Genomic DNA, 26,201 nt, shown 5'->3' with positions numbered 1-26,201 from the left:
CAAAAGAGTGATATATCAGCAGATCCGGGCAAGCTTAGGGTTTCTTCAGGGTTGGCAGCGCGCGCGTAGTTAGTACCCTTGACATTGCAGGCATTCATAAGCTCTGGTAACTGTTAATCATCAGGTGCGTCGTGCTTGCTTAGGTGCTTGTTTGCCACCTCAGTGATATAAAAAAAATTTGGTCCTGACTAGTTACTGCAAACAATAGGAATGTAGAGAATATATCAATAGAAAACAAATTAAAAATACGATAAACGTGCAATTAGCTTTATAGAATACAGATGATTTACCTAGTGATACTTAGTGCTCATTAGATATATTATTTATATAGGTACAACATAATTATTTAAAAACAATTTATCATGTTTGTGATACATTATCATTGAACCACAAAGAGCAATGACGCGAATTTAGAGATACGTTCCAAATTGTATAATAAATATGATGTCAAATAATTTAATTCCATATGTAGATCGAGTAAAAATTGAAATTTTTAATAGCTAATGCCTGTAACATAGCAAATATGATTTGCCTTTTGATGAATATCACCATTTTGACAAATATATTTATTCATCTTTATGTCGCGTAAAAAAAGATACTGGAAGTTTGGTGAGTCATATATTCAAACCTTTGCATATTTTGACTTTTGGTATTTTGTAAAATTTGCAATTATTCGTATTGTTTTGTAAATTTAAATTCTGCCAACAGGTTTAGGCAGCTATTTTTATTTATAAAATTCTTTAGAAATATTTATACTTATTCTTATTTCATTGCATATTTTATTTGATTTGAATTATTTGATAAATAATAAGTATCACTTTCTTGAGTTCTGTCACCTTTACCTTTCTCGTACAACGTCTTATATTATATACTGTGGTATTAATTTTATTAGTTTAAATATGGTCTGTTGCCTTCTATACCCGTACTATTTGTATGATGTCCAGTTACCACCTAAGATTACTTTCGTATAGATCTTTGTTAATTAATTAGTAGTTGCAAAAAGCAATAATATAGACGCTTTGGCGTTGAAAATTATTTTCTTTGTTTTAAAAAATGTAATATTGTTTTTTTTTTCTCTCAGAGATGTATGCATATGTTGTAGTTTTAGTTTATTCGTATTTAGAAATTGTATATGATAGCAAATGATAAGAAAAAAAATATACTACGATTATAATCGTATATTTTGATTCTTCTCTAAATGCATATTATATTATATTGGTTTTAAATTTTAGAGGAGCTTTTTTCTGCGGACATTTATGTAGATTATAGAATCGGTTTCCTGCTGTTATTTGCTCAAGAATCTGCAGTATGAAGGTCTTCAAAAGAAGACATTACATAAGGATTTACAAGTTTACGTATATTTTGCCACCTTGATAGTATAAAAACGTATTTGTCGGTTTGTAGGGTGGGATATGGCAGTAAATGTACAGGGTAGAGAAGAATAACACCTGAGTTCTCAGGAATGGCAGCATATGGAAGGTATCATGGTCGAAACAGTATACTCTGTTATGTCCATGGTATAGCTCATTTCTATAGGCGACGGTTACCATTTTCCATCAGGTGGGCTGTCAGCTTGTTTGCCATTCTAAGTTACTTAAAAAAAAAAGATTGATAGTAAGTATATTTATTCGTTATTGAATACGGAACCCTTCAAAAACAATCTTTCATCATATTAGTATACCAATGATTAAGTTATATAGTTATTTCCTCAGCAATTCGCTTTCAATTACAACTTTACCACAGTAATAACAACTCGGGCCCTAAACTTATATTAATTATTTAACAATAATAACTTGAAGAAATGATTGGTATCGGAACAACTATTGCGTTGGCCTTTGTGATATATTTTGTGGTCTACTGTTATAAAAATGCTTTTAAGACACTGCCTAATTTTCCACCAGGTAAGTTTTTATATAATTTATACTGGTGTAATATATAGTATTTTTTAATATTTAGAGTTTTTTATATAATGTAGGGGAATTCGGGAGAATTGAGCCACTTTTTACATACAACGTCGTAATTTCTTTTTTGAGTTTAGAAAATCGATATTACATTTTTACGATACCTTACTCTAATAGGTACATTTGTGCATAATTGTATTTTTAATATAATACACAGGTAAAATTGTATTAGCATTTTAATAAAAAATGAGATATCAGTCAAGTTTCCCCACAAACAGAGACATTAGAACCGAGCTATGGGAAGAGTTGTTATTTTGGTTTACCATTTTTGGAAAAAGGAAAATTATTTTTAACTTGAACCATAATTTTATTAAATTATCTTACATAATAATTTACATGTTTTTAGTACACCCACTAAGGAAAAAGCATAAAGGTAATAAGTTTTCGTAACATTTGTAACAAAATGTTCCAAAATAACAACAATTAACTTTTTAAAAACACATAATAATATTATTTAATTTTTTTAATTATTAACCTATTTCCATTAATTTGGAATCATTTATCAATCTCAATATTATTGTAAAACAATATATTATCTTTTTTAATATGTATCTTTTTAAGCTTAACAAAATTATCAAACGATTTATTCAGGTAACATATTATCAAACTTTGTAATAATCAGTCTTTTATTGCATGATAATAAATGCATGATACTAACTACCTGTGATGCTTTGTACTGATTCTACCAATTGAATTCTAAATCTGAATCTCTTGTTTACATTAATTTTGTATTTAGCTTATGGCATAGAAAACCCTCCGATCGTAGAGTGAAATCACTTAGCACACGTTAAACTGCATTTATCTAGTAATATAAAAATAATAACACACAATACATACTTTAATAAATACAATAGCAATTAGAAAAATACTTAAAAAATATTTTTTTTCACTTTTTAAATTCTAATTGCCAAACAAAATAGTCGTGATGCAAAATAGGAGTATACTTGTAATTGGTTGATCGCATGCGATCGATGATCGCATTGACATTTCGTTCAAGTTCATACAATTTTGAAAGAGGGCTCAACTCTCCCACCTCTCCCCTACGTTACTTGTAATTTTTCTATATTTTGCAAAATAATATTTTATCCCTTCCTTCCTTCTATCTTACCTTCTACTATAATCTTCCTAAGTTCGTCATGTTGTATCAAATGTTCCAACATTTTCATCCAATCGTTTTTATAATTTGTCTCTTTTCCCTAACCCTAAGTAGGATCTCTTCATTACTAATTTGATCTTTGATTTACGATTAATTATTGTGTAAAACAGAGGTAAGTATGGAAAATGAGATTCTAGATCTACATATTTCTTAGGATTAATTTTGTGAAGCTGTTAATGAGTTATGTACATTTTTACGAATTGTGACAGGCAGTCCAAAAACGCACCGTGGCATACCTCAGTTATAATATCTTTCAGTATTTTATACATGATACTAGATTGCACTATGTACCGTCTTTAAAATATTGTAATAGACGATCTAATACATGAAAAAGAACTATTTAGATATAGAACGAAAGAATAATGGACTCGACTAAAAGACAAATAAAAAAATCTATTAATTATTTGAATGTTGCAACTGACTGCTAATATTACTCAGAGAGAAAAATTATCATAGAAACACCTATGATAATTTCAACTAAATTCGGTTACATTCAAATTTAATCAAAAGCTGACTATACTTTTTGTAATTATCGCATACCTACAGACAGATGCGGCGGACTTTGCCTCACATTTACGCATTGTTTGTTATTATTATCACTCATATATTTACACTGCTTGTTTTAATTAGGCAACTACTTGCATAGTATCTATATAATTGTTCGTGACCCCAAATTATATCTCTTTGTAATTTGAAACCAGAAAATTGTTCCTCCAGGAAGTGCCCAATTCATTTATAGCCGTTTACCGTGGATCCGCATGAGTTAAATTAGTTAATTTCAGTGGTAATTTTGAATATTTTTTTTGCCGTAAAGAAATATGTATTTAAAACTCATATTACAGTGGTTTATTAAGGCTGTATTATGTTTGTTTTTCCTTATGAAAAGTAATCTCGCCTGCAATATAGTATTCGCTGGCGAAGAATCAATGATAAAAGTATCACTTTTAGGTAAGTAAAGATAAAGTCAGGCCAGTTAGTCCATTATGACGAATTTACTTGCGATTAATCACTATAGATTCAAAGTCTATACTTTGAAGTCGACTGTTTCTAGTTACTGTACTAACAAATTAAAAAAAAAGAAAACTAGAAACGATAATGGATTGTTTTGTTATAACAATAACAATGAATGAATAAAGAATATGTCCGCCATGTTTAAGATATGGACTCTTTGGTTCTTTTTTTAAATTATTTTGTACCTATGATTGATGATCTTTTTATGGGATAATATTTCATGATATTACTTTCTTGACAGGACCTCCACGGTTACCAATTTATGGGTCTTATTGGATAGTCCTGGCGTGTGCGATTAATAATCTATCACTAGCGTTCAAAAGGCTGGGAAAGTGGTACGATACTAAATTGATAGGCCTATTCTTGGGCCCAATACCAGCTGTGATTGTCAACGATTCCGCTCTGATCAAGGAAATGCTCAACCGAGAGGAGTTTGACGGAAGAATGGACATAATTTTGGCAAGGCTTAGAGCATACTGGAAAAGATTGGGTAAGTAATGCATCATACAGTGGGAAGGGGATTTATTCAGTAATTGTTAATTGACAGCCTTAAAAAATGTCTTTACAGTATTGAGTTTGTTCACTCTGCTGATTTTTGAATGAGTTGGTATAATTCCATAAGTTCGACGAGCGTGTATGACAAGATTGATGAATGTGGAAGAAGCGAAAGAGGTTTGTTTGAATCGAAGCATTTGGCGTTCCATTGTTTCTGCCTACCCTAATGGGAGACAGGCGTAACAGATATGTATGTATGTAATTCCATAAGTAATAATATAAGTATCAAAATGTTATTGTAAGAAGCTATAGGTCTATTATTATAATTATATTTCCTATGTCTTGTTCATTAATAATAACTGTATGAAACTGATATGTCGCATTATCTTTATTCTATGAATGGATAAAGTTGTTATGTGTATACTAACACAACATATACACGATTATTATAATCACGTTATGAGTAATAATACTAAAGTACTATAACTTTTATTTTAATGCAATAATTATCGGTTTAACTTACATATATTTTAGTCGAAAAAGCTCGACTAGTTTCGGGACCATCTGGGACCCTTAGTCATGAGCATCGCTCATGCATCAAGGCCTCTCATGACTAAAACTTTTAGAGATTTCTCAAAAATCTGGTTATTGGTTGGAGACAATATCACACAGAAAATAGACTCGAACTCCTTTTTCATACTCCGTTAGATAGAAGGCGTTTGTTGACAATATGAAAGTATTTATAGATAATAATTTATTTGGATATTTTCGAATAAAAGTTTGTGATTTTTAAAAATAATATAGGTAATTATTTGTAAAAAAAAATACTAAAAAATACAAGAACCTAATCGTAATACGTTGATAGACACGCTGCCTATCTCGTAAAGTAATTCTAAGCATCTTTAGTCCTTTTTGGACTAAAGATGCTTAGAGTTAGGGACTACTCACACTTATTCAGCTCCATTTGCGTTTCGCTGAACGATTCTAGTCACACTTATACAGCTCTGCTTTTATCAGCCGCGTACGGCGTCTCTGCACTCTTTAATCCTTGCGTACATAATGATTACGCAATAATAAATCAAATCAATGCAGAAACAATACAGGTTGCAACTTGTCGACAAGGAGTCGCGAAACATCCCTGTAAAGAGCTGTTTCGCCGCGTTCGACGGTGAAGGCGCTGAACACCGCGGAACAGCGCTGAAAGCTCTCTATAGCATTGGAATGATTAATACACATTTATCCTTATTTTATGATTGCCGCAAAAGCAGAATAAACGCGGAGAGCTGAATGGATGCAAACATGTCTCCATACAAAATCGTTGTTTTCTATGGACAAAAGCTGAATAGAGCTAAATAAGTGTGAGTAGTCCCTTATTTGGATTAATAATTTACAATTGTATTCTAAGGTATATTCTTCACGGATGGCTATTTATGGCATGTGCAGAGGCGTTTCTCTCTTCGGTATATGAGGGACTACGGGTTTGGCAGACGCGATGGAACTTTAGAATCAATACTAGAGAGCGAGATAAAAGAAATGCTGGATATGACTATACATGGACCTACGAATAATGCTGAAATGGTAATGAATTCGATAATACATATAATATTTAATTACATATACATACAGTATACTCTGTTATGTCCATGGTACTGCTCATATCTAAAGACGACGTTTACCACTTTCTATCAGGTGGGCCGTCAGCTTGTTTGCCACTGACTAAAAGTAATAAATAGTAATTTAAATATACTTCAATTTTGACAGCCAATATAATCTTTCAAGTATTTATTTTTATATCATTTTTAATATAATTTCAAATATTAAACAAAAAACAAATTATATATTGACGTCGTGTGTATAAAATAAATATAAAAATTGGGGAAGATATCGTGTACTAGGAGTCTATGGATGAAAACATTTTGTACGAATTTTTCTCTTGATTTTGCATAAACTAATTTATATTATTTTATTTTCCTTTAAATCAACAGGAATTAGTAAAAGGAGACTTAATCTACCTTCCTCACTATTTCGCTGCACCCTTCATGAATGGCTTACTCCATATCATCAGTCGAATGACAATACCAAGATCGAACTACAAGGTTTTATGGGAACTTGCCGAAGGAGCACTCATCTTCCAAAGAAATTCCAACGACTTAGGTGCTGCACTCTCTCTTACTCCTTGGCTGAAGGATGTTTTACCTAATTATAGTGGATACAACGCCTTAAAAAAGGGCAATCAATGTTTATTGGATTTTTTTACGGTATTAATTTTATTACATACTTAGTAGTGGTTTGTTTATTTAGCTCGCTGAGTTATATTCAATCTAATTAGTTTTTTTTTTTTTTTAATATAGACACGAATAAAATTGTATTTAAGGGCCTGAGCAGATGGTAGATTTTTGATCCACGAAGAACAAAATTCCTCGCTTATATTACATATTTGCATGGAGTCACGCCTTGTAATGCAAATCTACATGTTTTATTTACAGCGAAGGATATCTCGCATAATGCACTGCACCTAATGCAACTAAATAATTAAAATGGTACTTTATAAGTATTATCCATAAAAAACGGCCAGTAAAAATATTAATTTTTATTTTAGGATTTAGTTAATAATGTAGTTGCTACACATGATCCTTCGCACGATCGTCATTTTCTCGACATGTACATTAAGAAAATGAAGAGTGAAATTGATGAGAAAGGAAAATCCACATTTTCAGGTAAAATTATAAAAATATAAAAATTATACATCTACAATCCTAGAATCCTACATAAACGTTATATTAATAGATATAAAAAAATAATTCTAAATTATGTATAAAAATACTTAGCTGTAAAAAAATTTACGTTATTGCATAACTTTCTCTTACTATCTTTTATTATTTCAGCTCATTAGGGAAAGATTTCCAATTATTCAGCAATATGAAATATTTATTGAGTTCAATGGTGACCAACTTAATATACAAACTTTGTAGCTATTTTTACTATTTTAGTAAATGATTTTTTAAAATTTCTCTGTTATCCTTAACCTTTCATACAAAAAACTAAAGGTTACCCTTTTATTTTTATAAATTTAGCAATGATAAATTATATATATATATATATATATATATATATATATATATATATATATATATATATATATATATATATATATATATATAATTCTAAAATTATATACCTACTAGCTTTTGGTCGCTAATTCGTAAATACGCGTAGATTTCAGGAATAAAAAAATCAATAAAATAGGCTATTTTCAGACGGCATATCACGATAAAATGAAATACCATGATACCAGATTTTATGTTATACCTTCAAAAATACAACTGCGGAAACTGCAACCATTGCGTTGTAGTATTTTTGTGTGATGTCGGAACAAACACTCAATTAAAAAAAAATATTCTAAAAATTACTACTTTGGCAGTTATTGGTCTTATTAAGACACATGTATTAATTTTTTTTAAACATCTCCGATGCACAGGTAACGTCTAGTTACAATTTTATAATAATAGTAAAATTCTCGGATTATAATTTCACTACATCCCTGACATTCGTGACATCCCTGATATTGTAAATATCGATAGGATACGGAAACTCCGCTTACCATCAAATGGTCTGTATACTTGTTTGCCACCAAAGTAATATAAAAAACCTTATACTATGAGTATTATCCATGGTAGTTCTTATAAGAAATAATGTCAACAGAGTTACGATTAACGACCTTGTAGCAGTTGTACTCTCGATAGCTGCTAGTCAATGCCCCGTACAATGCAAACGTTTGCATTCATGACACTGTTTGTATTGATCTGTACGTGTTCTATGTATTTATTACATTGTAAGTGTTAGGTGTAGGTAATAATAATACCCTTAGGTATTTATATATTAGATTCATTTGGATATTGACGGTGGAAAAAAGTTCTTCACCTATTTTGAAATCGCCTATACTGGTCGGATATTTATATTTGTTTCGATTGAGTTCCTCATTGGATATTATATATTAAATAACCGATATTTAATATGTATTTGAATCAATACACAGATATTGTAAGCACAATATATAGTTATATTATACTTAGTACGTACTCTAGTATTAAGACGTGGTATACTAGTAGTAGGTTTTTTTGGGATTACGTAGATATATATCTGTGTATCTAATGTTGTACCTTAATACACAAATTGTGCTTAAATTGCGATTAAGTTAAATGTCTAGGTACTAATATTATAATTAGGAAAATGAATTCAATTGTTTATGAAATCTAACACACGTATTTGTAGTATTTGATATGGAGAAGGACTTTTTATTAAGATGTTCCGATTGCACAGACTTAAAATACGGGTAAAGTTTAAGAAACCATTCTATATCGGCGAATTATACGAACCAAATCCTATTCTGATTCATGTATGAGATTTTTAACTACTATTTATTTATATACTATTTATTATTAATAAGTATCTCGTCTTACAGTGGACCAGTTGGTGCTTACGTGCATTGACTATATGTTCCCTGCTGCGACGGCCGTGGAGGCGGTGCTCACAATGTTGGTGGAACACTTGCTGCTGCGGCCCGACATACAGGATCGGGTGCACGAGGAGATAGACCGCGTTGTGGGCAGCGGACGCTTGCCTAATCTCGATGATAGGAAAAAGTACGAATTACTCATTTTCATGTTGTCAACTTCAGTTGGCGTAGCATTTTCGTAGATTTGCGTTGTTTTGATCGCTATTAGTAAAAGTCACGATACTAAGTAAACTATTTATTATTTTTTATTTTCAAATACATTAAAATAGAATGGTAACACAATCTGAGCTATTGGTTTATGCTTTCGAAGTACAGGATAATAGGTGAGAATGAATTCAGGTCAATTGATATCGGGGCAAGTCGTTGAAGTCGTTAAGAATTTAGAGTGTTCATATCCTTCGGTTAACTTTGGAGTTTACCGAAGTACAATTTTCATAATAATTTAAACAATATTATTCTGATTGATCGTTTATAAAGTGCCCTTATAGTAATAGAATATAAAATGGAGAAGGCAATCGCCATGTTTCTGACATGTAATAAGAATACCGTTATTATGGTGGCTACCGTGAAATAATGAAGACGACCCAAAAAACCCGTTAAGGCCCGTCCGCTACGGATATAAAAAACATTAATCAAACTATAGCGTAACATTATCGTAAACCGTGGTTACCAGTAAACCAAGTAAAGTCTCGCCATTAGAAATAAAAAAAATATATATATAGAACGTCTTTTTTTCTAACTTGATTATATACCTGACATTCAAATCTGCAAAATCAGAAAAAAATAAATAAGATTTTACAATACAATACAATACAATCAGAAATATCACACGAGATTTATGGACAATTGCAACATAGTCTTAAGTAATAGTACGAATTGTGATTTAAATGCATACATACATAATCTGTGGCTATAATTACTCTTCGAACTGGAACATGGCTGTATAAATGCAGCCATTTTGAGGTAGATATATATTAAATAATAGGTACCTATGTATACAACTTTGTAGTATTATAATTATTTGTATCAGCGCCATGCCATTACCATGCTTATAACTATTGAATGCAAATTTAATTAGGCAACATCAAATTTAAATCCATGAACATACCTACACAACAAGTAAAAATAATATGATGCTGCTGGAATTACTATTGTAACAAACATTTATTCTATTTTGTATATGGTTTATTTTAAATTTCAGTATGCCATATACGGAAGCGTGTTTACGCGAAGCAATGCGTTTTGATACTCTTGTACCTCTAGGAGTTCCACATCGTGCTATCACTGACACTACTTTCCATGGATATAAAATACCTGAGGTAAATATTGCTGGTTATTATTTTCGAAAAAGCAAAATTATAAAAAGTTTTAAACGTTGTATATATGTACGTTGTTGTATATACACAAATATCACAAAATACCTACTGTAACTCCCATGATACTATTCATGGTTTGAAAATTGGGTTAAGGTGCTATGCTTTACACTACATACACTACCAACCTTACCAACTCCGAAACAGGCATGCAAGCACAACTGCTTGGCTATGCAAGCGCAATAGAAATCATGAAATCGTTATATTTTAATGTAAGTGGGTTAATATAATTAATTTTTACCACATAAATCGACCGTTACCTAATGTTATGGCATTACTACATATACTCTTAGAGCCCATACCCATTAAACTAATTTTCTAATTATTAAATCCTATGCAATGTTTTCATAATATTCGTGTTTATACCGTGAAGCAGTTGTTTGCATGGCTGTGTTTCCGTTTGAAGGGTGGGATATGGCGTAAATTTACAGGGTACAGAGGAATAACATCTGAGTTCTCAGGAATGGCAACGCATGGGGGTAATATGGGCGAAACAGTATACTCTGTTATGCCCATGATACTGTTCATGTCTATAGGCAACAGTTACCACTTTGCATCAGGTGGGCCGTCAGCTTGTTTGCCATTCTAAGTTGTATAAAAAAATATGTAATTTTCTACAACTTTTTACTTTTTCACTATAGTGCAGTAGATTTAATGATTAATATTTTATTTGATATTTAAAAATCATTGTCATTATAATTTATTTGCAACTAATACAGATATTTAGTTCACTATATAAGAAATGTACGTACATCTATAAGTGTACTATAAAATCGTAGCTATTACTCTACGTGCTTACGTATCTTTACAATAAATTCATGATAATTTCATAATAAAAAAAAAGTTCTCCTAATATATAAATCTAATTGTAATACGTGTTAATGCTTCAAGAGACTGTAACCACTTTCAATCAGGACTCAGAGTAGGTGTTTGGTCAGCTTGTCAACTAATTCCTGTACTTATTTATAATATATTAAACGATACTTTTCAGGGTACGATGGTCAGCACCAACTATTATATCCTGCATATGGACAAAACAATTTGGGGAGATCCTGAAAACTTTCGCCCGGAAAGATTCGCGTTTACCGCAAAAAAGACGCCGTTTGTCGTATCTCCTCACTTTCAGGGCACTTCCCTTGATAAAAAGTCGAGTCTAGGAATTCTGGGCGTTGATATATCTTGCGACGTCCAGTTTTGCGGTCATCTGGAGGAGAAGGCTAAGATAGCTTCCAAAAAGTTAGGAGTGCTCAATAGGGTGAGACGATATTTCATGCCAGAACACCGCCTGAAATTATATAAAGCCCAAGTCAGGCCGCATATGGAATACTGTTCTCACCTGTGGGCAGGAGCGCCACAGTACCAACTCCTTCCGTTAGACCGCATTCAAAGTCGGGCGGCTCGAATTATCGATAGTCAACGCCTTACTGTCCGACTCGACCCACTGAAACTGCGCAGAGATGTTGCATCTCTGTGCATCTTCTACCGAATTTATCATGGGGAGTGTTCTGAGGAATTGTTCGGATTGATACCTGCTGCTGATTTTCACCACCGTACAACCCGCCACAAACTAAAGTTTCATCCCAATCATCTGGAAGTATCTTCCACCGTGCGTTTTTCAAGGCACTTTCTTCCACGCACAACCATTCTTTGGAATCAACTTCCAGCAGCAGTATTTCCGAACCGATACGACAACATAACCTTCAAGAAAAGAGTATATTCCTTTTTAAAAGCACACCTGCAATGCCGCTGGTGTTGTGGATGATCATGGGCGGCGGTAGTCACTTACCATCAGGTGAGCCGCATGCTCGTTTGCCCCCTGTGTTGTAAAAAAAAAAAAAAAAAAAAATTCATCGTGAATGGACGACTGGATGTTTCTTTAGACAAATCTTTGCCATTTGGTGCTGGTGGGTATTGATGAATTAAAAAAATTAAAATAATATAAAATATGGCTTACGAGTGTAAGTCACATGGGTTAGTTACAACCATTCTATCGACTGTTGTTGTTATGGTGAATTTAAAATTTAACATATCAGAGGGTGAGTATACCGCCGTGACTCAAATTGTTTTGGTTCACTATCGCAGTTTTTGATCACCAAAAAATTTATTGAATATACCTAATAGGAATTTAAATGGACAAAGTTTTTGATGTCGGCTAGATTCGAGTTTAGAATCATTTCGGCATCTACTATTGAGTCACGATACGATTGATCTTTGACCATGATGTACTGCATGCAACTAATTTACTGTAGGGAGATAATGTCGAGCAAAACAATGTATACAGGTATTCAGGTGTCACAATATGATTGGAAGGCCTCTATTTATTTATGAACAATGAATTTTCTTGCGCAAACGTTAACACTTAAACGTTTTACATGCATGCCACCAGCTGTTTACCTGGTAATTAGAGTAAAGAGTACTTACTTATCGTTCCAGTTGGCGGATTTTGGCACTCTAGTTTTTTTTTAATGCACCCTGACATAATGACAGTTAATAGACGAGAATTATACGGTATCCGCTAATAACCGCCAACCAGCCTTTCTATAAAGGGTTCATTGTCCGATGGTACGATGACGTTTCAAAAAATGAGCTCATAGTATGTTGTAATAATAATACAGGAATGTGAGTAGGTACTTATCCTACGCGTATAGAGTATACACAAATACTTTGTTGATATTATAACATAGGTTAAAATATTCGAATAAGTACTTATGAATATATACTCATAACCACGTATTCGAATATTTTTAGTCGCTTATACCCCATTGTCACTTCACATGACTGGAGATAGTGTTATATCAAACGCACTTTAATTACAAAACGTTATTATTATTTATCACATTCTATTGGAGACCTACTTATTTGATATGTATGTCTCAGCTCTACGTCGTTTTTATTATATCGTCATACTCGTAGAATACTGACGGATCTTTATATGTAATCTTTGTCAGATCCGTCAGTATTCTACGACTATGATGATATGTAGTATATAGGTATGTTTTTTGTAATAAGTACTTCACCAGACATGAAATTAAATATTGCATTATAATCTCAGATGAATTAGGAACTATAAGATTCGATAGAATAAATTTTTGTTTTCTCATGTGTTAAAAATGGATTTTATATTTTATTTTGAAGTTCATACTCCGATTTTATACAGAAAAATATGAGATTGAGAAAATTGTATTACAGACGTTATTGTAGAAAGTTTCGATAATGTTTGAAAGATTTCTGAAAGCTTTTTCAAAAAGTATTAATACACCCATTTTTATTTTTGTTTCTTCAGGATCGGCAATAATAAGTTACATCCCTAGTATTAGCGTTCATAAACTACAGCAACCATTCACCAACAAAGCAATATGATATATGTATACAGTAATCCTTAAAGCGACATTTAGGCTATATTAAAGCGGACGAAGTAAAATTCTGATATTTCGTTTTGCAGGCAGGCGTTTGTGCGCGGGCGAGACGTACGCCCGGCAGTCGATGTTCCAGGTGTTCGCGGCGTTCATGCAGGCGTTCCGCGTGTCGCCCGCCGACGGCCACCGCCTGCGCGCCCCCTCGCGACGTTTACAGGGCATCATTACCACCATACCCGAGTACTGGGTGCGAGTCACACCCAGACAACCATCAGTCTAAAACTAATTTTTACTCACAATTTTTTTTATGTTGTTAAAATATACATATTAAAATATAAATAAAAATAAATGTGTATAGTATAGGTAAGTGTCTTAAGTTTTTTTGTTCTAAATAATTGGTTAGTGATGAAGCAGTCATCCAGTATCATCAACCTACGTGCAGTCTCGTTAGCAACCATCGTGATTAAAGAATTCCTCACAACAGACCTATTGCTCTGCCATGATCCACATTTACATTTATCCCTTACTGGTACTACCACTTGTATTGCCTTGGATAATCTATGTAGCTAAGCTACGGAGTTTCATTTTTAATTTTCAATTTCCCATTACTGTTTACAAAATATCATTAGGTTCCATTTGTGTTCAAGGAAGAGCCCTTTTAATACGCGCAGGTAACGTTATTTAGTTATCTACAAGAATTCAGTTACATTGCATAAAATACAAATTCAATAAAATAATAGCGTCCAGTTGACTCTTTTACAACCTTTTTCATTTACTCGAATGCATCTAAGCCTCACGGTGACCGATAAAAAAAGACAGCTAACAACTAACGTGATTCACTGTCTGTAGATAAAACACGATTAGATTAATGGTAATTTTAGAAACATATTTACTACGATATTTTGATAATGTTAATTGTATGTCAATACAATTATACAATTATAAATGTTGATCTATACTTAGTTTTTTACAGTTTAAAAAAAAATAATATTTTTAGTACGTTTGTTACGTTGTGGAGCAGGTTAAGGTCAGAGACCATGCTGCCTAGTCTTCAATATGATAAATTGTCTGGAATTTTAAAATAATTTAACAGCGTTAATTTTTTTTAAATGAAACATGAATGAACAAAACGTATTATGCTTTTTTTTCTAGTGCTTCTCTTTCAAGTTTTTACTAATTATGAAATAACTAACTTTTACCTACGACTTTGTCCGCGTGGCCGCGATAAAAAATAACCTATGTCCTTCTCGATCACTTAAAGAGTCCAGCAACTACATTTCATTCACAAGTATTGTATAACAAATGAACGAGTCGCTCTATATACGTTCTTAACTATTCGACACGTCCAAAAAAATTCGGAATATTCCACATACATGTCTTCTCGTAACTTAGAATCTGGTGTAGGTTTTATCGTAATACGTCATCTTGGGTTTTCTACTTTTAAAATCCACACGTTCGAAGTTGTGTACAATAAGCTAGTTTGTAATATTAATAATAAAGTTATCTCTCTGAAGAAGATAGTAGTGTGAAAGAGAGATGAATTAAAAGACTCTTTATACACAATCTTAAGGGTCCCCATCTCGTCTAAGATTGGCTGCGTTCAGCCCATACACTTAGAATAACTTATACTTTATGATCTAAGGTTCAACCCCAACAACGATAATTTGAGTCCCTTGTTCTAATGGGCTGTTGCTTTATTAAATTTATTATTCATAAAAATACGATTAATTTATTTTTTATTATTATTTATAAAAATATTACAATTATATTGAAAAATTCATATAATGAATTAGATTTGGGCATTTTTTCTTGATACTTATTAATCAAAACATTAAGTTTATATGTTTTTTATCATTATATTTCAATCGAACAAATCAGCAACTTTCTAACAAAACACCCTAATTATCTTCGGAGTGAGGATAGATAATCAAAAAAATCTTTTTTTTTTTTGTATATATAATTCAAAAAGTCGAGCATAATAACAACGTAATAAAAGATAAAATAATTGATAACTTATCTATGCAGCTATTAACTCAAAACAGGTGCTCTCTAGAGATAACTGTGTTTTTCGAGAAATCGAGAAGTTAATAAATAAAACGTGATTATGATACAGTCATTATTTAATGTATTTATTGCATTTCCATATTTACCGGCCACATTTTAGAATGCCAACTACAAATTGCCATTGAAACATGAAACGAAAGAGTTTCCTATTTATTTTCCGTTAATCTATCACGGTAGTAGGTACCTAAACCTGATTGATAGATACACATTTTTATCATCTAATAACTCATGTTATAGGTGAATGAAATATTGTTATTTTAGAAATTAACAACCAACTTAGGTAAAAGAATATTTATTATTTTATATGTACAAGTACGAATACAAAATTAATAAGTTTTTATATAAGTAGATAGAACATCTTGTTCAGTAATCCATTATATAATTTTATATTAATTGTCAAATATTGATACTTTTTACAGTTTATTATTTATCTATGATCTGTGCTCGCTCTTGGTTTTGTAGTAGGTACAATTAAATTAAATAAACATTTTTTAAAATTAATCTCTATTTTTATCTTTATACATGTATCCAAACGTTACTAAAATTTTCACCTTTTGATATGATGATCAATAATCATTACAATTACAATTTTAAAAGCGGCCTACAGACTACACACTAATTAAATTATCAGTTTAACGGTATTCTCGCTTAATTCTTGTTCTGGTCCTTTTGAGATTCAAACTATGCAATTACCAATTATGGTGGTAATGAATACATCACCTGCATTACTGGTAATTTGATTACTAATATACAATAATGTAAGAATATAACAATTATTACTGTTACTGCTTACATAACTATTGTAATAACGTGTAAATAATATTTATGACCACCTTAAGACCGATCCACACTATAGTGCCGGTCTTAGTTCGCTCTTGGTCTGCTCTAGGTGTGGTAAAATATTATTACGTAGGAAACAACGTATATTCACACTACAATCCATTCCCTTTCCGATCAATCTCGAATTGTCTGTATTGATTATACCGAAAGCGGAACGAGAGTAAACTAAAACTGACATAAAAGTACTTCCGTATGTAAATAATTAAGCTACTATTCATTTCTATATATTTAAAAACATAAATTTTTTGAACACATTATTAACCAAGTTGCAAAAACCTATAATGAAATAAAATATCGTAAACTCGTTTAAATGTAAAAACATATATTATCATCTCATTATACATTTAGGCATTAAGTATATACAAATATAAGTAAATAAACTTAACCACTAATAAGTATATTATGAACATTCCAAACAAAATTATAAAACCCCGTATACATAATAGTTTTTTTAGCAGATAAAATGTTCTTCGTCTACGTAAGCCACAAACCTTATACATACTAATAACCATACAAATTTATAATAAATCACAAGGTTCTTACTAATTGAAAACATGAAGTTTCGCTATCCTATGATGGATAGATTCAGGATGTTAGGAGGCGCTTATGTGCGTATTAACATAATTTATCTTACACTTGATTATAACAACATAAATTTACATATTACATTTTATACTTATAGTTGTCAGAAGCCACATAATACTTACATCAAAGCATATAATAAGGAAAATATGAGAACACACCATGTCACCATCCATTCATGTCTTCAATTATCCTCCAACAAATAAATATTTAGATAACCTTATAATAAAAAAATATATATCTTACATTTCAAAATTTATAATAAATAATCACAACACAATTGATTCAACTTTATAAAAAAATATCCCCATCATTTCTAAAACGAATTGTCATCCCTTATTAAAGGTGTATTAGAGCTATTAGCTTTAGAGGTACGATTTCCAAGAATCCTTTTTACTGCTAAAGGAACTTAGTATTCAAATGTGTTTTAGTGAGATGTAAAGACATCGAAATATCCACAGGGAAATCGACCTGATTAGGTGCGCTTATCCCTAGTACTAACAATTCCCAAAATAGTAGGTAATAAGTAGTAGTTATTAGTAGGTAATGTAATGTTCATCAGAATAGTAATAATTTACAATATCACAGTGATTACACCTAAGTTTTCTAAGTTTTTTTTTTTGTGTGTGAAAAGTATTTCTAAAACATATTTCTTGATTTATTTTTATTTTTACTGGAATAAAATAAATCTCAATTCAATAATCTTTAAAATAATCTTAGTCTAATACCAACGCTTAACAAATTAAAACTATTAACGACATATTCCCTTAGCGGACGTTTTAACGTCCGATTTTAACATGCTTTTTTTCTGCGTAAAAACATGTTTATTCTGGATTTTAACTGTTCTTTCACTGGCGCCCCGTCTGAATTTGATAAGACTTTTAAAAATCATTAACACAATAGTTGATGTATTCAAGTATCACAATTATGTACATAAACCAACAATTATGAACTTTAACATATAAAATTATAATGCTTCGTTGTCTGATCGACTACTTTGTAGTGTATAAACTACTATAAAAAATAAATTTATTCAGATAACTTGATCTAAGGTTCATTGTATTAATTACTTATTTATTCACTACAAGATGAACGCATTAACATCTCGCAAATACCAAATAACATACAAAAATCAATAGGTACATAATTGTTTTTTTTTACATAGATAGGTATTTATATATGTAGGATATTTATATTTTATACAAACAACATATCTCTACCTGAATTGCAACCACCCCCATTTATTGACTAAATATAACACTAAAAATCTATTGAAAAATTAAACATATTTAATGAATAATCCTTAATTAATATTATAAATGCGAAAATGATATGTTTGTTTATTACGCTTTCACGTCTAAACTGCTGGATCAATGTTGAGGAATTTTGGTACAGATGGGATCCTAGATGTGGTCATAGGCAATCTTTTCCCCAATCAGTGAACATTTCGACCACACGGACAAAGTCGCAGGTAAAAACCAGTATATAATATAAAATGAACTCCTGATTGTATTTACTATATGAAATAGCCACGTAGTAATAATAATAATTATAGTAGTAATTTCGTATTTAGGCCGTAAACGTGGCTGGAAACCAAACCGCAAAATTAAGTTTATTTTTGGAGGATTTTTGATAATTTTTCAAAAATAGTGTTAGTTGAAACTTTTTTAAATATTTATATATACTTTAATAATTAGTATTATTTCAGATATTAAGCCTCAGAAAATTCGGAAATAAGAGGAGGAAATGGTTTTTAATTTTTTCTCACAATTTCTATTATTACAAAAAAAGAAAAAAAAAAAACTACGTAGCATAAAAATAAAAAAACAGTTTTAAAATATGCAAATAAAGCCTTTTCTAATGATACACTACTTGGACGAGTAGGTCAATTTTTAAATTTTGGATATACGTTTTGGACTCCCTAGCATAGAAAATAAAAATATTTTTTAATTATTTCCATTGCAATATGTGTAGATCAATATTATAGTATGTACTTATGTAAAAGTGTTCAAAATTTCAAATTGATAGCATTAGTAGTTTGTACGTTTTTGGTACGAAATCTTGAAAAGGACTATTTAATTGATATTATAATTCTTTTTTAAGCAACTGGATATGGCAAATCATTGGACGGCTCAACAGTTGACAAGTAGTAATGGTGGCCTGCAGGTAAGAAGTGCACTATGAACATTACACAATACAGTGTCATCCCTCACGCGTTGCCATTCTATGCTGTGACAGTATGTCTGAGTACCGTACTTTTTTTTTAATAATAATATAATGGAATGGTAACCCCTCCTGCGCTAACTATATACACTGGCGGGGATGATAGGTGAGAATGAAAAGGCAGGTCAGAGTTCATCATGTATCCTGGAGTTATCCACAATGTTATCTAGTGGAGACCGAATGAAGTTCAACCCTGTATTTTCAGTTACCACTCTATTTTCATCCCATTAAAAAAAAAATACCACAGTATAACAAACAGTACTAAAAAACTAACACTAGATATAGGTATCCAGTGAAGATATTTAATATGTCAACTACAAAAAAAATTGTATTTACCAATATAATTCTGTTTATACTTGTAGATATAAATAACTTCTAGCTGAGCAAAAATGGTACGAATCTAGAAGGATATCTAGCATAAAACAAAGTATACAATGTAGGTAATTAAATATACCGTTATTAGCTATATGTTCTGTGACAGAGTTGTCGCCATAAGATCGACACATACATTGTTGAATAATAGACAGAGATTATCATGGTACTACAATGAGTTGGTACATTGTGATTGATGCTAGGATAATTATGTGCTTATCCATGTAAATGCGAAATCTTAAATGTTTATTTTAATAGTTTTACATTAATTATAAATTATTTTTTCGAATACACAGATATTGGTCTTTATTTATAATCATTGAAATGGCTGTATAATTCATAAATTTTAAGTAAGTTGTAATGGTCATATTTTTACATAGGTTACCTACCTAATATTTTATGCAGTTAAACAATTTTACAAGAATTGAAATGGCAAACAATGTGACGACTCACTGATGAATAGTGATAACAGTCTTCTATATGCTACAACAAAACAGACTTCTTCAAACAAGTATATTATGATATCCCTGGTAATCTTGTGTTGTCATTCCTGGGAACTAATATGTCCTCGTAGCTTGTAATTTCATTGGAATATTCAACGAAAAGGACAGTTGGTTCGGGATAAAAAATACTTTTGTAATACTAATTAGGCAGAGGGAGCTGTGTAGCAAGTTTTGGGATATAAGAATATGGGTCAATGTTGATTTTTAAACAAATAGGTACTATAAGCATTTTATGAAATTTTGTTACAGTTAGAAATAATGTTTAGTACATAGTAGTTCGATGTTATTTCATCTTACCGTTAAGAGTTAGTCAATAGGGATGTGATGCAAAATTTTACGCAATGTTTATATTTTCACTTACATATATGTGAAATATTAATTTGTTACAATGTATGAACGTATATTAAGAAAAGATTACCTCTGGATAATGGATGTAGTTAGTAACGTAATATAAATTTAGTATCTACGACCATAAAATTTACAATGTACCTAATTTTACGATTGGTTTTACATTGATTAATTTATCTAAGATGCATATTAAGTTTTATGTATGTTTTTAAAAAGTATTTAAATTCTTTCTTAGTGACTTCTCTAGATTTAGAAAGGTCTAGATTAATAGTTATAAAATATCAACGAGCCAAGACGTTCACATTTGAAATATTAGTAAAGATTTATCTGAGATAATGAAAAGCGATGATAATTATAAATAATTCAAATGTCCTATTATACTCTATTCTACAATAACACATTAATGTTTAACAATAATTTATAAAAAATACAGATAAGCGTGATTAAGGCGTGTTAATTATAGCAATTATTATTATTATTGTAATTAACGAGGTCTTCTTGTTTAATAAAAATGGTTTCTGTCAGATAATCTTATAAGACAGAGGACAAAATTATATCTTATAAAGTAATTATGCGCCTCAATCATGGCATGTAGGTATTCTAATACAGCAGTAATTAAAATGCATAATCTGAAATTATGTTAAGAATCATTAAGACAAAGTGAAATATATAATAATAACATATACATTATTTTTTATACATTATCTTATGGCAGTACATGGTAGTATTCACCAAAATTAATTGGGTGGCATGAAAACCTAAATCAGCCATGTTTAGAATGATTTTAATTTCAACCAAATTATATAATCGAGCATAAATCTTTGCTGTTTAGTGAAATAATACAAACATGCAACAATAACGAATGACAGTCTCCCTCATAAAAGATTGATAGAAAGATTAAATTATTATACCCTAAGATTTAGAGATATACTACATATACCCTAGAGATATATACCTCTTGAATTTTAAATTCTAAAATCTAAGTTGTTGAAATTTTATTTGTAACTATAATGTGTATATGTACATTAGTGTCGATAACTTAAAACTTTTCATTCTCCATATCAGTTAATAGATTAATCGAGCATTATAAATCCCACTAGTTGACGCATATCTTCCGATAAGGAATCCAAGAGATTCTCTTGTACTATTTAACAAATAAATCGTTATTATACGTTGATAGATATATGCTATTCATGAATTTTACAAATAATCGTTAAAAGATAATGGAAAATTACAATAATCATAAGTACATACTATAAATATATAACTGAGATTGCCTTCTTTTTAAAGAACTAATGATTATTTTTTTGCCTATTCCCAAAATATAACGAAATTGAAAAAGTCACTTTAAAAATTATTAATTTAATATGATACAGCTAGTCTTTTGAACAATAATTAACTAAGAATTATTGTTGACTTAGATTACTCAGAGCGATTTATTATTGTAATTTAAAAATATCAAATAATATGGTTAACCATCGTCTGTCGGTTTTTCTTCAATTTGTTGTTTACCATTAAGTTCGATACTCTCGCTCGTAATTTTGGATTCCTTTTGACTTCTATACGCGGCTGGCCCTACCAATGACAAAACCACTGGAAGGAATAACAAACCATTAAAAAGTCCAAATACTATAACTAATAAGAATATTTTGAAAAATGACTGGAATGTGTAAGTTTTGGACATACTAAGAATAGATAATGATAAGAAAGTCGAACCGCCACCTAGTAACACTGCCGTACCGATAGATGTAACCGTTTTCATTGCTCTAGTAGTTCTATCACCATCTGCAGTAACCAAGAATGTGTGACCGATATGAGCTGCATAATCTACACATAAGCCTATTGCAAGTTCAAGGCCAATACAGCAAACTATGTCTACAGTCATGCCCCACCTTTGCATCCACCCCAAAACGTTCACAATTGTTATTAACACGCAAAGAAATATCCAGAAACACATTTGTAAATTTGTTATTAAAATTATAGTACAAACCATGACACAAAGTAAGGCCAATTCTATATTCCTTTCCACTTCAGTCGCTATTATTTCATCAGTAACCCAATTTGCGAACACTTTAGACCATACGCTCCGATAACCGTCGCCCGTTGAGATCGAAGTAGATTTTACAATATTTTTCACGTGGTTCATAGCCGGTATGTATTCCTCAGGTCCATTAAATCTTTGGAATTTAAACTGCATAGAAGATGCTGTTATGTTTGATGTCGGGAATCCACAGCGAAGAGGTTCAGCGAACCTAAAGTTTAGCTGAAATTGCCCGCCCACCGAACTATATAAAAATTTTGATAAAAATTGGTCGAATTCTTCACTTGTAACTGACGTTACATTCATTAAATCCCGATTGAAATTCCTTAAAACATATCTGTGAAATGAATCTATCCAAGACAAAATATTGTCAATGTAGGATTGGTTCCTTAATTCATGTGCTATTTTATATAAATTTGGAAATTCGTAATGATAATTCATTTCGCCAAGAAATACCATTGATAAATACCCTTCATCTGGGTAATAATTATCATATGTATTAAGATAATCCTTATAATAAGTATCATCAGGGATAAACCATTTTGGATCAAACCTTTGCTCTAATTGAAATAGTGCACTTGTGCTAAATCCAGTCATCACTAATACAAATAAAATAATAAGTGTTCTTCCAGCAGAAGTAAAAATTACATTTTGATAAAATTTTGTAAGCAATCTATGAAATATTGTTTCTTTTTTAGAAATAGAAATGTCTTTGGAATGCTTGTAACAGAACAGTATACCATTTCTATTATCCTGTATCCTTCTTATATCTAAAGTAAAAATAGCAACATAGAATGTAACAGAATAACAAAATATAAAAAAGACACCAACAGCAGCATATATGCAGAAAGATTTTAAGGATGGTAAAATAGTAATAGCTCCTATAAGAAGAGCAACTATATCAGTAAAAGAAGTGATTACTATTGACACACCAGCATGTTCTAGCATTAAACCAACTCTAATAGGAAGACTTTTTTTAGATTCACTCTCAGATAAGTTTTTCCAAGATGCATACATAACAAACATATCATCTATACCAAGTCCCATCAGTAGAAATGGCAGAGATGAATGCACTGGACCAAATGATATGCCGAATATAGAACACCAACTTACTGTAGTAATATATGCCATACCTATACAAAGAAGTCCAACACTGCCCAAAGTTAGCCTGATTTCTAACCAATTAAATCGCGACAATGCAAATTGTATATACAAGAACATTAATATAATTCCTAAAAACAATTTGTCAATTTCTTTAAACATAGCCTCACCACTAATATCGGCAAAACTTCTTCCAGCTTCATAATACAAGTTAATGTCAGTTAAATTTTGAGAGAAACTATGCATTAATTCTATAAATTTTAACTCCCACATTGCCAGTGGTATTGAAACCCAATCTTCAGTACCAACTAAATTACCAACTTCGTTGATATCAACAGCAGACATGTTCACAAGAGTGAACCATGTTAACATAATAGATTTAGCAGACACTATATCCCCAGTCTCATCATGCTCAATTCCACCTAATAGTTTAGTGTAGTTCATAGGATGCCCTGTGACAGGATTTTTAGTTATTTGATTTACTTTCCTTACAATGTCATATTTGGTGGTATTATGTATTAAATTGATATCATTTTTCCATAAATCTACAATGTTGTGCTGAAGACACACTGAATTAAAGTTTTCTATAAAACTACAATAAAACATATCACCAATCCACAAATTAGGATCCTTAAAATCATCATCACGGTTTGTACTGTTTTTATTAGCACTATCCATTACAGCGGTAGACTCTGCAGATTTTGTTTCACTGTTTGCACCATATATATCAACAATTGGCACTGCATAACACAAATCTAGTATACTATAATTTTTATTTTGATATGAAATTTGAAGAGAATTTAATTCTCTGGTAATATTCATAATAATTTGTAAAACCTTTGGGTCCAGCACATCATCTGCAGTGATAATTACATTTTGAAGTCTAAAGTTTGTTTGAAACTTATCAATGTACCAATTGGTGTCATAATAAAAATCAGAATCTGGTGGCACCCATAATTTCATTGGATTTTTTTCTATGTAAAATTTCATTAGACCAATGCAACTCAATAGCATAAAACACCATGTTACTGTTATTGTTTTCCATGGGTTTCTTGCAACTAGCACTCCAAGAGTAAAAAATATCCTCTCTGTGAAATGAACCAGGGTTGAAGAACCATACTCCCATATTTGCTGAGGAGACTTGATCTTCTTAGTAGGCATGTTTCATAATATAAAATAATAAAATTGTAAAATCTTCAGTCACTATAATATTTTACTTTACCATTAATTGAAATTGTCACTTTGTCACATAACTAACAAAATACAAATGAAAGTTATAAAAATAAACTGTATGGATGTCAAATATAGGCGCGTTAAACGTGCCGCCTGAGGCTGCTATGAACAGCGACTGATACGATATCGGCGGAATTATCTCGGACACTCTGACTTCGCCTAAGTAACAATTATTCAATTTGTACTTGATAAACGCTTTATATATTTATAGAACTACATTTGCATTGTATAAATATTGTACTTACGTATGTAAATTAACTACTGAATTCTAAAGTAGTTTATACGTGAGTACCTTCATTTATTCTGTTGTACTAAAATAGTAGTGAAAGAAAAGAATGAAAGGCAGTAAATGCATTGACAATTAAAAATATTACCTGGGTACCCACCTATTATCGCAATAAAATTACAATTAAAAACTATAACCACTGCTCAATTAGTTTCAGCTTTTGTAGAACATCTAGTTCTTATATTGTTTACCTATACTTTATCGGTAAAAAACACATTTAAATATAAAGCTTGGAAATAGTTAATTAAAAAGCAATAATAAAAAATGTAATTAATTAAAAATTAAAACACGATAATACAGATAATATTTAAAGTTTTTTATAGGTAGTTATATAATATTATAAAACAAAAATAAACAATGAAATGACAAAATAAACAAACCTACTGTCAGTGTTGAATGTCAAAGTCGTTTACAAGAGATTACCGTAAAAAGGGGTGTATAGAATTTGAATGCTTGGAACTGGTAAGAGAACAATCAAAAACCGTATTTATTTCAAAGACAGATATATTTTGTTACTGCGCTGTTAAGACTAATTGTCTGTGAAGCCCCGTTAAATATTTTGAAAATGTATTTGAAATTCACCAGCCACTTCATCTATACCTAATAGCTAATACGGGGGGGATAATAGATTGTTAAATATAGGGACTACTTAGCCCCATTGTTAGCAATACACCCTGTCAGATCAATCTCCTCACGATTCCCCCTGGAAACTGTCGTGTTCTATTCCAAGTGAATCCATC

The 26,201-nt window shown here is 31.0% G+C and overlaps 2 protein-coding genes across 2 annotated transcripts; one reads left to right on the top strand and one right to left on the bottom strand.

Moving 5' to 3' along the window:
- The first annotated feature begins 1,743 nt into the window (after positions 1 to 1,743).
- On the top strand, positions 1,744 to 14,235 carry LOC113515371 (probable cytochrome P450 304a1). Its single transcript, XM_026899551.3, has 10 exons — positions 1,744 to 1,901; positions 4,370 to 4,618; positions 6,029 to 6,201; positions 6,609 to 6,881; positions 7,223 to 7,340; positions 9,086 to 9,266; positions 10,341 to 10,458; positions 11,504 to 11,590; positions 12,362 to 12,416; positions 13,955 to 14,235. The coding sequence occupies exons 1-10, from the start codon at positions 1,802 to 1,804 to the stop codon at positions 14,146 to 14,148; spliced, it is 1,548 nt and encodes a 515-aa protein (XP_026755352.2). The 5' UTR covers positions 1,744 to 1,801; the 3' UTR covers positions 14,149 to 14,235.
- A 4,930-nt stretch (positions 14,236 to 19,165) lies between these two features.
- On the bottom strand, positions 19,166 to 25,543 carry LOC113515396 (patched domain-containing protein 3-like). Its single transcript, XM_026899586.3, has one exon. It carries the CDS (start codon positions 25,101 to 25,103, stop codon positions 22,272 to 22,274), a length of 2,832 nt encoding a protein of 943 aa, XP_026755387.2. The 5' UTR covers positions 25,104 to 25,543; the 3' UTR covers positions 19,166 to 22,271.
- Between the last annotated feature and the right edge of the window lie 658 nt (positions 25,544 to 26,201).

The sequence above is a fragment of the Galleria mellonella genome, unplaced genomic scaffold (assembly GCF_026898425.1).
Source record: "Galleria mellonella isolate WM207_F2 unplaced genomic scaffold, CSIRO_AGI_GalMel_v1 utg173, whole genome shotgun sequence".
In the NCBI taxonomy this organism is placed as follows: domain Eukaryota; kingdom Metazoa; phylum Arthropoda; class Insecta; order Lepidoptera; family Pyralidae; genus Galleria; species Galleria mellonella.
This window is presented reverse-complemented; position numbering and strand designations above follow the sequence as displayed.

Bases quoted from the DNA above. Each gene is read 5' to 3' on its own strand.
- LOC113515371 (XM_026899551.3), top strand. From the start codon at position 1,802: ATGATTGGTATCGGAACAACTATTGCGTTGGCCTTTGTGATATATTTT. The intron at 6,202-6,608 runs GTAATGAATTCG...TTAAATCAACAG, and splicing joins CTACGAATAATGCTGAAATG to GAATTAGTAAAAGGAGACTT. The intron at 10,459-11,503 runs GTAAATATTGCT...GATACTTTTCAG, and splicing joins ATGGATATAAAATACCTGAG to GGTACGATGGTCAGCACCAA.
- LOC113515396 (XM_026899586.3), bottom strand. From the start codon at position 25,103: ATGCCTACTAAGAAGATCAAGTCTCCTCAGCAAATATGGGAGTATGGT.